This window comes from Lissotriton vulgaris, chromosome 1_2 (genome assembly GCF_964263255.1).
Source record: "Lissotriton vulgaris chromosome 1_2, aLisVul1.2, whole genome shotgun sequence".
Lineage (NCBI taxonomy): Eukaryota > Metazoa > Chordata > Amphibia > Caudata > Salamandridae > Lissotriton > Lissotriton vulgaris.
The window spans coordinates 178,991,298-179,007,053 of record NC_141686.1 but is presented as its reverse complement, the minus strand read 5'-3'; the positions used below and the strand labels follow the sequence as shown (position 1 = coordinate 179,007,053).

General features: G+C 43.8%; 1 protein-coding gene across 1 annotated transcript; it reads right to left on the bottom strand.

Moving 5' to 3' along the window:
* Window positions 1-5,221: 5,221 nt before the first annotated feature.
* LOC147734831 (olfactory receptor 13A1-like) lies at window positions 5,222-6,181 on the bottom strand. Its single transcript, XM_086952494.1, has one exon. The coding sequence runs from the start codon at window positions 6,179-6,181 to the stop codon at window positions 5,222-5,224; it is 960 nt and encodes a 319-aa protein (XP_086808620.1).
* Between the last annotated feature and the right edge of the window lie 9,575 nt (window positions 6,182-15,756).

The following is a 15,756-nucleotide window of genomic DNA, read 5'->3' as shown; positions in this document are numbered from 1 at the left end:
TTTATTGAAAACGCCCGTCTATCTATTTCTAAAGCAATTCTGGTGAAACTAAGCATGCACGATTGACTAAGTGAAATAGCCGTCTATTGTTTCCGCGACTCTAGTGATACGTTTTATTCTGGGTAAACAAAGTTGTCATGTTATATGGTTGTCAGAGACTAATCCCTTCTTGTTTATTCGAGAAAGTTTCTAGTGATCTCTGAGCTAGCTGGCACTGACACTTAAGTCTAATATATTCGGTAGAGACCTAGTCGACCTCAGTCCTACGTCTAAACTACAGTATATATTTTCCAATGCACAGAGCCTATTGGGAATATAGGAACTACACTACAATTTTGCCAATGGTGCAGCTTGTTTTGAAGGTGGTGCAGGCCAGTGTTGTATGGTTATCTCTATATTCTCTTTCTTCCCTTGCTCTCTGTGTGAAATGTTATACATGTCATAGAATGTTGGATGGGTGGACAGATTCGTTCTTTTATTCGTTTTACTTCCATTTCTTCTATTCTATTTACATTTCTGCTTTCATTAGTATACTGTTTATTACGTTTGGCTTATTTTATTCATTCTACGAGCATGTTTTATTCATTCTTTCATTCTTCTTTTGTTTTTGTTTCAAGTGTAAAGAAGGGGGATATGTTGTATGGTTATCTCTATATTTTCTTTCTCCCCCTGCTCTTTGTGTGGAATGTTATACATGTCATAGAATGTTGGATGGGTGGACAGATTCGGTTGGTGACTGAAGGCTGAGCTGCCAGGAGGACAGCTCCTAGTGGGGCATATTTACAAGGATACTTACTGGCCTACTTTACATCCTGGCTTTATCATCACCTTGTATCTCAATAAATACCTACTTGAAACCTACCACCTCTGGACCTTCCATCATTGTAACAGCCAGCAAGTGAAGCCTATTAACTTCCATCAGGATGGTGGGTTGCTGTGATCATATCTCTTCTGACCACAGACAAGAGATGTTGCAGCATTTAGGAAGCCGATGTGGAGTCTGGGAGGCCATGGTGCAGGGAATTAACACCCTTCAGATTTGAGATTATGAGGGCTGGAAGAGCAGTTCTGAAGTCACTTTCTGTACGAAATGCTTACATTTTCTTTAGAGGAGAAAGGCTGGTATGCAAGATGAATTCAAGTGACTTGGTATGCAGTGAAAGTTGAGATGCAAAGTTATCAAGGTTCATGTCATCAACCAAAGTTTGTGCTGTTGCTTTTTGTTCCTCCAGAAAATATCTGTAATTTTGTCCTGGTTGGGTTGAGCTTCCAGTAGGTGCTAGATATCCAAATCTAGGTGATTTGCAAGCAGTATTTAATGCTTTGAATATCTGAAGCCTATGAGACTTTCAAGTTGAGTTGTGTATCTTTGGCATATTGGTGAAGCAGCATGCTGTTATCTGTGGGTAGATCACTAAGTGATTTCATGTAGAGGTTGAAGATGACAGTGTACATTATGGAACTCTAGGCTACTCCACCGTTGGCAGGGATCTTTCGGGAATTGCGGGTAACCATGCAAACAAACTGGTGAATACATTTTAAGACTGCAATCTGTGTATGAATGTGGGATGGTTGATTGTGTCAAAGGCGGCTAAGAGGTAAACTAAAATCAGAAGAAGTTGTATTTATCTGTAGTCAGAAGGGCATTGTCTACAAAGTGTAAGTTAGTGGGCTATGTTCTGCAGAGTGTTCTGAAACCAAATTGGTAGTCACATAGGAAATGCATAAGCATTAATGTGATCTTGGAAGTAAACATAGATTGTTTTTTTTAATGATCTTGTCAATACATGGTAGGTGAGTGATGGGCCGGTAGTTGCTGAGGTCATCAGTGTCAAGTGTAAGTTTCTTTAGAAGTTGGAAAGCCTTGCTGTAACTATAACTTTCGGGAAGATGCATTTAGTGCAGGAGGCACTTACAATGGTGAGTAAAGAGGAGAGTGGCTTTGATGGAGTTGAGTATGTCAGCAAGAGCCGCAAGAAAAAAGTATTTGAACGATGACCAATTCAGCATTCTACAGGAAGGAGTGACCATAAAATATGAGGCAGACATGGTGTTGTCAATGTGCTGTCAGATCTTCTGTATTTTCTCACTGAAGAAGTGATATATGGCATTGAATTTTTCTGAGGAATATCAAGGACTGCCTAATTTGATCCAAGTTTGCTCACGGACCAGCAGCAATGCATGCAGGCTCCCAGTTGTTCCCTTTCAATTTGTGTTCTGGTGCATAGTCCTGGGACCAGCACTCGGGCCACAACGCCTTCAAACATACAGATCCACTCTGAAAACATAGTCATTCAAAATTCCACACCCAAACTGCCAGCCAATTGCTTGCCTTCCTGGCTTTCAACCATGAGAAGTGGATTTAAACTCTCTTTCCCCGAAGCTCGAGTTTCCAAAATCCCAGTAAGGTTTTTACCTGAAAAGTAAACACAGCAGCATAATTCTCAGAACAAAAGTTATTGCACTAGCAAAAACTAGTACAAAGTATGAAAGCTGAAAGTTTGCAAGATTTTTTCTGATTGTGATAAGGTCCCTTTGGACACATAGGAAACTGCATTCAAGTTTGAGACTTTAACGTAGTTATGCTCTTTTGAGCTCATAGTAAAATAAATTCAGGTGTAAGACTTACACTTGAGTTTGAAACAGACTTGAAAGAGAACTTGGAGAACTGTGAATCTATGATCAGCCCTATAAAAGTAAACAGAGCCTGAGATAACCCTTAATGCAGCTGAAAAAAACCCAAAGGCGATATTTCTCAGAAAAGAAAAAGCTTTGACTGTCCTGCCATCACATACGACTAATTTTTGCCTAATATTTATATTTGAAAATATGAAGATATGTATTGATTGGCTTACTTTTGGAAATGAATTGAGTGGTCTCCTTACATTTCTTTTCATGTAGACAAAGTCTGCAGGATATGTGTGGTTCAAGGGGTGTTAAGAAGTAATTTGCTGCTGATAAAACAAATTGAACCAATCTTAAGGTCTATGCTGAGACTCTAAAGATCTCTCCTCCCTTCCCAACATGCATTCCTCTATTGGATTCCATACACTGATTCTTGGTCTTGGTCAATGTCAGTAGTGTAGTGCTGGGCTGATGGCATCATAATTGCTCCGGCAGTATAATGTTGTGTCATGATGAGTGGATCCTTGACAGAAAGGCAAATCCACAAATGTTCTTGATGTTCGAGAGATATGGGTCCGGGTACCATTGAACAAATGAATACTCTAGCTTGTTGAAAGCTCTTGGAGAACACCCTCTTCCATGTCTGATATGTTGCCTACTCTGGCGTCCATCCAGGCTGAGAACCAGATCTTTAAAACTATGCTCTAGAGATATTGGACCCATAGGGTTTACTGTTGCCAAGGATATGAGGCCTGTCCCTAAGTCTGTATGTATGCACATTCTTTAGTCTACACATATCTTAGCCCCATATCGAGATTTTTAAACACCATTCTCATGGATACTCCCTCTCGTGCCATGGGAGGTCAACCACTAGTCAATGTCAGTGTTATAACACCAAAACCCATTCCACTGGTACAAAATGAGAGGTCCAATGGGGGTAGCCTATTTTTCTGACTTTCATCAACTAGAGCCAACATGTGGCCTAAGGAGTGTGTTGGTTATGTGAAATGTACCAAATTGAGTATGTTGATGAGGTTGCTGGATGATTACAAATGAATAACACATTTACTTGCACAGCATACATGTGAACCATAACTTCCACAGAAAACGGTATGCTTATAAGAATATTCTTGATAGGACAAATGTATTTACAAATGTTGTAAATAATCTTACAGATGTTATACATGGCACATTAAGTGAATACTATAAAAGAGACAACTATGAATGTATTGCTATTTATTCATTTTAGGACACGTAATTAAATGACATTGTGCTTTTATGTGTTGTTATGTATTGATATGAATATAGTGATGAAACTCATATAGCATTTGAATTGTGTGGCTTTTATGCGAATAATGAATTTTATATTAAACGGTAACTTACACATTTCAATGGTTTTTCAGTTTAATTCATAACTATAACTGCATTTTAATAGTATTTCTTTCAGTGAGTTTCTGAGGTTTTTTTACCGTATATTTAGGTGTTCTAATGACACTAATCATAACATCACTGCTTTTATCAATGTTTTTTTATCATTTACCACATCCAATAGTTGTCAAGCATCCAATAGTTGTCCAGCACATTGCCTGCAGCATATGGTTTTCAGATGTGTGCAGCAGATCCTGTAGCCAGCCCACTGTAGGTGGACAAACACCTCTTTACTCAGCCGTTTGCTATCTACAGCTGGGTGGATCCATAGGGCCTGGCTGCAGGTTGCAGTATCATGCCTGAAGCTTTATGAGGTTCTCCAGATTTTGGGTTTCTTTCTATATTCTAGGGAACTCATGGACGACTCACTGCAGGCCATGAATCCAGCACTGATTCCAGGAACACCCAGCAAAATCTGCATTTTTTCAATCATTTATTCACAAGAGGATCCCTTTGGGGTTCTGCTCAGCAAGCCCCACCTTATTTGCCCATTTAGTTTATTTTCCAAGATGCCGGGCTAAGTGCATACGTCCATGTTGGCCACTAAATATTTCCTGAATTTGCCAAGAAGAGCTTTGGTTCTGTGGACTTGATGACAGGCTTTTGGATTCAAAAGGCATAATAGTGGAAAAGAAATTATTTGGTCCACCTAGGTCCACACAATGGATGACCGCAAATGAATGGTCTGGATATCTCTTCTACTTAAGCCTTTCGTGTTGAACACAAAAAAAGAATGTTAATTTCTCAAAAACTACTGAACAAACTTGCTCCGAACCAAGCGGAGCATCGTTGGGTAGAGTTCTACTGATTACATGATAGGTTTAGTGTAACTCCATTAATAGTATCCCTTTTTAATTAAAAAGAAAAATAAATCACTCTTTTGATCCTCCCCCAATCCCCAAATGTTTGGGCTCTTGCTCAACGGATCTACATAAAAATTGCCAAGCTGAACTCAAAAAGGATGACATTTTTGTGGAAAATTTCATACAGATTTGTTTCACCGAGTGAAAGCTAATTAGAAATGGAAACCCCGATCTAATCATAACTAGATAGGCGCTATTACAACCTGTGCAACATAAACATTTGTCTGTGATTTAGTGCTGCAATTTCAAAGTCTGCAATACGTCATATTACGAAATTCTTGGAAAATGTCTTTTTTCATAGTATGTTACATTTTTGAAGACCATATTTTCAACTGCATCATTTTAGCAAGTGCCCCTTTCACTTCCTTGTTCCTGAGACTGTAGATTATTGGGTTCATTACTGGGGAAACAACAGCATATACAACAGATGCCACCTTGTCCTTTTCACCAGTGACATTGAGGGCTGGTCGTACATAGGTGTAGATAATGCCTCCATAGAACAAGGTAACAACCATGAGGTGAGAGGAACAAGTGGCAAAGGCCTTTCTTTTGTTGGCAGCTGAGGGCATCTTGAAAACGGATCTAAGGATGTAAATATATGAAAGGACAATAAGGAGAAAGCAGAACATGCCATAAAACACGTCAGCTGCAAGTATCACAATGTCATTAATGAGAGTATCAGAGGAGGAAACCTTGAGGACTGGTGGTATTTCACAAAAAAAGTGGTCCAGTTCAATCCGTTCACAGAAGGACAGCCTTGTGATTAGGATGGTGTGGATAAAAGAGACAACCAAGCTTGAAACCCATATGGCAATCACCGTGGTGAGGCAGAACTCCATACTCATGATGTTGGTATAGCGAAGAGGGTTACAGATGGCCACATACCTATCAAAGGCCATAAGTGCCAGAATGAGAAGCTCTGTCCCCAGAAACGTAGAACAAAAATAAAGCTGGGTAAGGCAGCTTGAGTAGGAAATGGACTTTGTTTCTGACATCAGGGTCTCCAGCATCTTGGGGATGATGGAGGTGGTGCAGCAGATGTCCAAGGTGGCAAGGTTCCCCAGGAAAAAGTACATGGGTGTATGCAGATGAGCATTAGCAGCTATGATACTGATAATCAAAATATTACCCAGGAGAGCCATCAAGTAAATCAGCAGGAACAAGGTGAAAAATGTGGACTGAAGCTGTGGGTGATCGGAGAAGCCAAGGAGGAAGAATTCGGAGGCAAAAGTTTGATTCAGCCCTTCGCTGGTCCTGTGATGCATTATCTGGAGCTCTGAGATATTAAGATAGTTGTTATTTTAGGGTATTGATGAAGGAGGAAAACCATAATATTCATAGTCCTTTGTTGAGAGCTGCACCTTTCATTTATCACTGCAGATCACTAATTCACTTCCTGGTTGTCCTTAGTGAAAAAGGCATTATTTCCTATTAAAGCACTTGCACTTTCCCTATCGCTTAATTCATTCTTGACTTTAAATAAATTCACGGTTGCCTTTTTGTAGCATTCCTACACTTAGGCTTGTTGAAATGTGTTTTAACTAAGGTCTTCAATTATGAAGTTTTTGCTCAGGGCAGGAATGTGCCCTATCTATGAGATATGGTGCATTCCAGTCCTTTTCCTCTGTGCAGTCTCAGAATGGCCTGTCATGTGCTACCTCTGGCCATGGTGCAAGGATGTCTTTTTTGTAGGGGTGATTAGCTGTTTGCCATCACATTTTGAACTTGTGTAATATTGTGATTTTAAACCTTTCGCTTACTTTGAGCGACGCTCGCCTGGGCATTGACTTGACATTAGACCACCCGCGCAGCCGAGGTCAGCGCTGACGCGGGAGAGGGAAACCGGTGCAGGCGCTATTCCTCGCCCGCTGGTAACCACGCCCTCTTGACCTAAGCCACTCCCCCTTTGCCTTCTTAAACGCGCTGAATACGAGCTGCGTTTAGAACCTAGTCACTCCTGAGGTACAGCCGGGAGACTTTAGCTGTTTGGCATCAAATTTTAAACTTGTGTAATATTGCGATTTTAAACCTTTTTCTTACTTTGAGCGACGCTCGCCTGGGCACTCACTTGACCTTAGACCCCTCGCGCAGCCGAGGTCAGCGCTGACGCGGGAGAGGGAAATCCGATACGGGACACACCCTTGCATCAGAGGCCACGCCCCTACTCTCCCTATAAAATAATGTGTTTACACCGGACGCGCAGCGGACGGGCGCAGCGGGCGCGTCTAAGGCAACCCAGTCTGGGCCCGTCCGGGCCCGAACGGCCCTAGGCCCTGTCACCATGCCCAATTTTCCAAAGCGCCGTCTAACTTATACCCAAGACAGGCTCCTGGCACTGAACCCGCGTAAACACTCTAATTGCAAATACATCTATACTGGAGATAACCCCTTTACTTGCTGCAACCTCTGCAACCCACCCCGCGCTGAGGCAGAATGCCATTGCCCTCAACTTGGCCTCCTCAACTGTAGGTCCCTCGTCAAACACGCCCACGAGATAAACCTCCTTATTCGAGACCTCGCCATTGACATTCTGTTTCTTAGGGAAACGTGGCTTACACCTCACAACAATTTTGATATCGTTAATGCCTTACCACCCGGCTACCAAATCTGCTCCCTGAACAGACCTCTTGGCAGAGGAGGTGGCCTGGCCATTATATACAAAGATCACCTTACTTGCAGAATCAATAATGGCAACATCAAAGATTGCGAAAGCTGCCATTTCACTTTGCAGATCTCGCCTGCAACCTCTCTTTCTGGGTTGCTAGTATACCGACACCCATGCCCACTTGCCGAGTTCCCTAGCAGGCTCATTGACCACGTCACCCTTAGGGCAACCACATCTTCAAATTTCCTTCTCCTAGGGGATTTTAATCTCCATTTTTTGGACCCCACCGATACCACCGCAGCCAAATTGCTGCTGGATCTCTCTTCCGTTGGCCTATGCTTAATGAATCCACAGGCCATCCATGACAAAGGCCAGCTTCTGGACCCTATCTTCACTGATATCCATGACTTCAAAACCCGCGTGCCCCTCCCTCTCCCATGGACAGACCACTTTCTGATCCCTATTGACTGGCATCTCGAGACTCCTCCACTTCAACTGCCTAAAGCCCGGGCCCTCACCAGACACTGGCACAAACTTGTACCGGAAGAATGGGCATTGAAGCTCAGGGAATCTACCCCTCCCCCTACACTTGACCCCATACCCGCCGATTATTGAATTTAATGCCTGGCTCACCCAATCATTGGACAGCCTCTTACCTCGATCTAGTACCCTTAAACGAGCTAAGAGAGTTAATCCTTCCCCCTGGTACACCCCTGAACTGAATGTTCTACGGAAGGATTGTAAGAGGACGGAACGCGCATGGAGGAAGGACAAGTCTGCAGACAAGAAAGACGCGTTACGGATATCCATAAGAACCTACAAACTCGCACTCCGTAACACCAAAAGTTTATTCTATAAAAACTCCTCCTGCTCTGCTAGGGAAACTTTCACTATTTTAAAAGAACTTCTCCATGTCCCAGATCCCCCAGCGAAATCCCTTGACTCTAACTCCGCGGAAGACAAATGTAACAAATTGGCAACATTTTTTGTTGAGAAAATACAAAAAATCCTCGCTTCCCTACCCTCAATCGAAATCGGTATCACAGGTGGTGACAGTTGTAATCCTCCCCCCTTCATTGACAGTTGTAATCCTCCTCCCTTCATTAGGCTGCTTCATGACACCCCTGCTCCGTACCTTGACACCTTCGGCCCGGTAACTACAAAAGAGGTAGCCGCGATGTTTGCCACAATCAAGAGTGGTTCTCCCAGCGACCCGGTCCCCATTTGCTTCCTCAAGAAAGTTGCCCCCACTATTGTCCCTCCGCTAACTGCCCTGATTAACGCCTCCTTACTTCAAGGAGAAGTCCCTTCTAGCTGGAAAGCGGCTGTTGTTAAAGATCTCCTCAAAAAACCCTCACTGGACCCTCAGGACTTAGCCAATTACAGGCCAATTTTCCTCCTCCCAGGGAATAGCAAAGTCACAGAGAAATTAGTGAATAAAAAGCTGTTGCTATTTTTAGAATCTAACAACCTGCTCAGGAGCTCTCAGACGGGTTTCCGCCCAGGTCAGGGCACTGACACCGCCCTCCTGGCGGCAGTGGAGAAGGCCAGATGCATTCTAGACACAGGAGGATCAGTGGCAGTGATCCTCCTGGACCTCAGTGTGGCCTTCGACACTGTTAACCACCAGGTTCTAATCCAGCGTCTGGGAGATATCGGAGTGAAGGGCACGGCCCTGAAGTGGCTCGCGTCATTCCTCAATCACCGATCCTTTCAAGTCTGGGAAAATGACAGCCACTCCCCGGCAGTTCCCCTCCGGTTTGGAGTGCCGCAGGGCTCGTCACTAAGCCCGACGTTATTCAACGTTTACATGTCCCCGCTGGAGGTGGTGGTCACCCCGTTTGGAGTGACGATCATCAATTACGCCGATGACACCCAGCTGGTGGTAACCCTCTCCCACCCCAACCAAGAACCATCCAACCTCCACAGCTGCCTTACTGAAATCCAAGGATGGATGAACAACTCAGCTCCGAAACTTAACGGGTCCAAGACCGAAATTCTGCTTCTTGGACAAAAAGGGCTCTCCCTGCCGCCCAACATCTGGCCCGTCTGTCTAGGTGAACCCCCTGTCCCAAAAGCTGAGGTCAAGAGCCTGGGAATATGGCTTGAGAAAGACTTGACCTTCAGAACCCAGGCAAAATAAAGCGCCGGATATCTGCTTTGGACTTCTTAGGTCATGTAGGAAAGTGCTTCCCCTGCTCCCTCCCACTTCCCGGAAACTGCTGATCCAAGGCCTTATTCTGTCCAGGCTGGACTACAGCAATACCATCTACCTGGGAGCTCCCGAAGCCACTTTTAACACCCTACAGAGAATCCAGAATGCCGCTGCCCGACTTCTCACCAACACCCCGGCCAGAACATCAGCAAAGCCGGCCTTGAAGCAACTTCACTGGCTGCCAGTCAGAGAAAGAGTGGTGTTTAAGGCTCTCTGCCTGGCACATAAACTCCTGCATAACAAAGGCCCCCCCATCATCAAAAACTTTATCACTCCCTACAAATCTACCAGATCACTCCGGTCGGACAACGAGAATTTCATCGCAGTACACAGAGTGAAAAAAGCCCGTTCTGGGGGACGCCGCTTTTCTGTGAACACGGCGAATCACTGGAATACTCTCCCCCGGAAATTGAGAACAGAACCAAATCTCCTCCACTTTCGAAAATCACTGAAAACTCTCCTTTTTCCCTGATCTTTCCTTCTTCCTTGCTACTGCTCCCTCCTGACTTTCTAGGTTTCCAGCGCTGGGATGCTCACGGGTTACTACTAGGGGTGGGCGGCCAGCTACGCTCCGTGCACGGAGTGTGCGTAGTGCCGCCTACTCCGCATTTTGCGGAGCGGGCGTAGCCAGGCGGCACTACGCACGCTCCTCGTGAGAAATGCGCATGCGCGGCCGCCCGCGCATGCGCATTAGTAAACAAGACGGAAGACGGAAGATGGCGAGCCCCGGGGACGCGGCGGGCAGCGGCGGGCAAGGTAAGTGCGTTTTAATTATTTGACTCCTTTAATTGAATGTATTTAGGGAGGGCGGGAGGGAGGCGGGTGGCGGGGCTGGCGGCCAGTGGTGTTTGCGTAGTGGGGCTACGCGGAGTGCGGAGGTGGGCGTAGTTTCTCGCCCACTTCGTGTAGCTCCGCGAAGCCCCACTCCGCCCACTCCGCTCAGGGTTAGTTACTACGCGCTCTACAAAAACCTTAAATAAATAAATTGAATAAATAAATAGATTGTTCTTGTTCTTGTGCTGGAAGGGACAACTTCCTGCACAAAAACAAACACAAGAAGTGTTTTTCTCTTTCTACTTATGTTACAGAATACAGCTCACATAAAAAGAGGAAAAAACGAGGAGAAATAAAAGTATTTCTCTTCATTGTGCCGCCCTAATGCCATCTTTAGGGTGGCATTCGAATCTATTGGATTCCCAGGTTTATGATTCCTTGTAAATCTGGGAATGTTTCAGATTCCATGGATGTTGTGTGGGAACACCCAGAGCAACACCCATGGAATGCCCCTTTCACGCAGTTTTCTTCGTAAAAGGGGTACATTTTCACAAGGCCATGAAATGCCACACAAAGTGGCTTTGTATGGCCCTGTAAATATGCTGCGGCACATTGCCCCACCGGAGCTTCAAAAAAGTGTCACTCCAGGGGCACAAAAGTGTAATTTTATGGTAGAAATCAGACGTAAATAATACTTGAAGCGTGCAAAAACAATTAATAATGCTGTTTTTTTTTCATTTTGTTTAGCATCAATGTTTGCTTATTAATAGTTAGTAACTTTCACAAACTGTATTTGTGCCTCTTTCTGTGTAATATTATCCAATATGAACAACTTTAACTACAAATTATCACAAAAATAACCCTGGTGTCTGTTCAACCACAGAAGCAAGCCCAATTCTTAACTCCACTGTACTTGTAATATGGTCGCTGCGCTGGTCTTACCTGAATGTGAATGGCCCCAAAAGGGATCGCGCTGTCACAGCTGGTGCTTATATAGTGCTTGGGGTTAATTGGTTTATTGGGGGTGGGGTTTGTTTGACCAATAAATTGTCCTGGTTCAGCCAGGACAAAGAACAGTCGTACCTGCGTGTGTGTGCTGATTACACCAATACATAACAGTACGGTTGTGGTAAAATAGGTGTAAATGCAGTTTGCACCAACATACCTGTACCTGTACTTCATATACTTGATATGTGAATGTAATGTCCTTTAAATCCAGGTAACACTGAACAGTATCAAAGGAGAAAACATATCTGATCTTAATGTTTTGCGTTGCACCCTAAGGACAGGCTAGGTCCATTCATGTACACGCCTGAATTGCTCACTTTTCAGGAGTTTCCTGAATAAAATCTAATTGGGCTCAGAGGGCATATGAGTATTCGCAGTTGTCTCTGATATTTATTTGGAATTTAGCGGTAGGCTATTTGTTGTGAGTATTTTGGCTTTTTCTCTGTTGGTATTGTGGACAGTCAATAAAACCTCGAAATTGCCCCTAGTTGGTGGAGGGTTATCAGAGCATTTTTGAGGTGGATCCATGTACGGCATTGTATGGCATATTCCAGTGTTGACCACTAGCATCAAAATTGATTGAGGCAGCGTGGGGGGACAAATAAAGAAGAAAAGATCGACCTGCAGCCTGACGTCCGCCACCTCAGTGCCTCTCCTGCTACACGATGCTCACTAAGGCTCCAGAAGTCCCCCGCGCCTATCCAGATACAACTCTCATGCTGGTATTACCCAGCATAAGAGAAGCATAGGGATTGGGTGGAGTGGGCTGGTTCCACACTCCAACAGGAAATGGGAGCATGTGCTCCTTAGCCCTGCTGATATCTCCATGCAACAGCCTGGAGACATCTAAGTGCACATGCCGGTTTGGATATCTCCTGCTTGCCCCCAGTCTTTGCAGTGTGTGGCGAGTTGGGAGCAGAGTAAAACATTTCCGGACTGCTGGCTGAAGGAGCATTTCAGAACAGTGAGTGAAACTGACATTACGAACTGTGTGAGCTGGCGGACTTGGCCCTGAGCATAAAAGGAAAAATATATTAATTAGAAGTGTTGGCGCAATTTTGTCTTCTACAATTATGAAAGGACAGCGCTGTTGCATCTTTAAAAAACCCAAAGTTTTCCTTTGCGCACTCTTCATGAAAAATACGGCCCATGCAAATCAGATTTAAGTGGAAAGTCACATGGGCTAATTTGAAAAAAGAGACTGCCTCCCGTGATCAAGGCTCGAGTAGAGCAGAAACATTGGGATTGACTGCTGCCACCATCGTGCTGTCTCACTATTAAATGTACTTGGAATGCAACTTTGCCAAGTGTCGGTGCACTTCTTTGAAAGTCGAGGGAGGTATCGTGTTGATATTGAACAGAAGCCCTGCGCTGCATGCACTGACCGCCCTTCAAGGAACAGGCTTGTGTCGTGGGGCACTTTGGGAGAAATATATATATATATATATATATACATATTCACTGAAAAAAACATAGGTTTCAGGGATGCTATAGTTGGAAATGATCATTTAACCCCTTGCGTGCGGCGTGAATTTTCACGCTGTGCAGGGATTCTAATTAGTCGGTGGGATTCTGTCGCCCGGGGGCCATCCTCCGCACATGCCCACCGTGACGTGTGACGGCTCCCGGCCATCAGGAGCATGCAAGGGGTTAAAACACCTTTGAAATTACCTGAAAAAACCATAGGTTTGAGGAACGGTATAGTTAGAAATGATCATTTTAAAAAAACATAGAAATTCACTGGAAAAAACATTGGTTTCAGAGATGTTACAGTAAGTTGGACATTTCACTCATACAAAACCAGAGAAATTCAGCCGTTATAGTTAGTTGAGAAAACTATAACCCGTGCCTCCGCAATGCAGTGCTGATGATGTCACATATTACATTATTCGTGACATCTCAAATGACATCACTGATGATATCACTGATGACATCATCCAGTGACTGTGTGTTTCTGTAAAGTTTGAATATGTTTTATATATATATTTACGCCAAGGTGTATTGAAGAATGAGTGGGTGTATAAGTGTCCGAATGGATGATTTAGTAGGTGCGTGACTGATTGTATAGTGAGTGATTAAATCTGTCTTACTGAATGCATGAGTTAGTAACTGAACTGTATGACTGTCTTTATCAGTCTGTCAGTTGGTGTGTAAGAAGTTGAATGGGTTTGTGAGTAGCAAAATTAGTTTCTATATGGGTTAATGATTGGTTGTATCTGTATCGTTGCCTGAGTGTCTGTGTGGGTAAGTGGGGTGTGTGTGCACTGGGTAATTCACTGGGTGTATGGGTTCCAGAGTGGATCTGTGTTGGCCTGTATGGGTGGGTGAGAGTGTGTATGCATGTGCTAGGAAGTGAATGGATGTCTCAGTGGTACATGTGTGAGTAACTTCATATGTAAAAGGCAGCATATGTGAGTGTTGGAGTATATAAATGACTACATGCGTGATTGTGAGAGTGGCTGTATGGTGAGTGTGTGCTTGTATCAGTGATTGTATAAGAGAGTAAGTATGTGTTAGTATCAGAATGACTGAATAAGGTGTTGTGTGTATAACTGCATAGGTGAGTAAATGGGAGTGTGATTGATTCTTTGCATGACTGACTAGGTGTGTGAGTAACTTCATGGATGAGTGGCGGTGTGTGAGTGTCTGTATAGGTGTATGAGTGCATAGGATAGTGCTGTATTGCTGACTGACTGCATGTATGAGTGACTGTTTGGGTGAATGAGTGGATGTGTGTGAAGACCTAGGAATAAGTGAGTGGAGATGTAATAACTTGTATTGGTGTGTCTATGGTTTCAAAAATGGTAGTCTGTATTTTAGAGTGGGTGTATCCAAGGTCATATTAGAGTATGAGGAGGTGTATCAGATTATCACACGGAAGATGTCATCAGTGATGTCCTTTGATTTGTCATTTGAGATGTCATCAGTGATGTCATGAATGATGTAATATGTGACGTCATCAGCAGTGCATTGCGGGGATGTGAGTTATAGTTAGCTTAACTAACTATAACGTACAAATTTCTCTGTTTTTTATGAGTGAAATGTTCAGCTAACTATAATGTCCCTGAACCTATAGTTTTTTCTGTGAATTTCTATGGGTTTTTAAATGCTAATTTCTAACTATAATGTCCCTGAAACCTATGGTTTTTTCAGTGAATTTCAAGAGTTTTTTAAATAATAATTTCAAAGTATAAGGTCCTTGAAACCTATGTTTTTTTCTGTGAGTTTCAAAGGTTTTTTAAATGCTCTTTTCTAAGTATGCCTAAAGAGGTAGGACATGTGAAGAAAGAGGAAGAAAGGAGCAGAAAGAAGCAAGAGAACTGCAGAAAGATGCAACAGAAGTCCAGAAAGACAAATAAAAGTACAGAGAGAAGCAAGAGATATGCAGAAAGAACCAACAGAGGGGCAGAAAAATTCCTTGTTGCAAAGTCATCCTATGCCCTCAACTTTTTACCCACTGGTACTGGTGGTAACTGAGTCTGACTAACCAGGCCCGGAGCCAGTGCTATGGTGAAAGACACTTTCTACACCAGGGTACACTATGGGTTGGCGTGACATCCCCAGTAAGACCCAAGTACATAATAGGGCAGGAGGATTAAAAGTACTCCTAACTCAGAGGTGTAGAAAGAGGCAAGAGAGGTGCATAAACAGGCAGGAAAGATGCAGATACAGGCAACCACGGTGTATAAAGGGGCAAGTGAGGTGCAGAAAGAAGCAAGAGCAGTGCAGAAAGAACCAACAGAGGTGCAAAAAGAGGCAAGAAGGGTGCAGGAAAAGGTAGGAGGGGTGCACAAAGAGGCAAGAGAGGTACAGAAAGAGGCCAGAGGGGTACAGAAAGAAAGAAGAGAAGTGCAGAAAGAGCCAAGAGAATTGCTTAAGAAGCAACAGAGGTGTAGAAAGAAGCAAGAGAAGTGCCGAAAGAGGCAAGTGAGGTGCAGAAACAAAGCAAGAGCAGGCAGAGAAAATCAACCGAGGTGCTGAAAGAGGCATTAAGGTTACAGAAAGAGCAAGAGAAGTGCAGAAAGAGATAACAGAGGTACAGAAAGAGGCAAGAGAGGTACAGAAACAGGCAGAAAAGGTGCAATAACAGGGGACAGGGGTGTAGAAATAGGCAAGAGAGGTGCAGAAATAGAAAAGAGGGGTGCAGAAAGAGGCAAGAGATCTACACAGAAAAGCAACAGAGCTGCTGAAAGAGGGACATGAGGTGCAGAAAGAAGCAAGACCGGTACAGAAAGAGG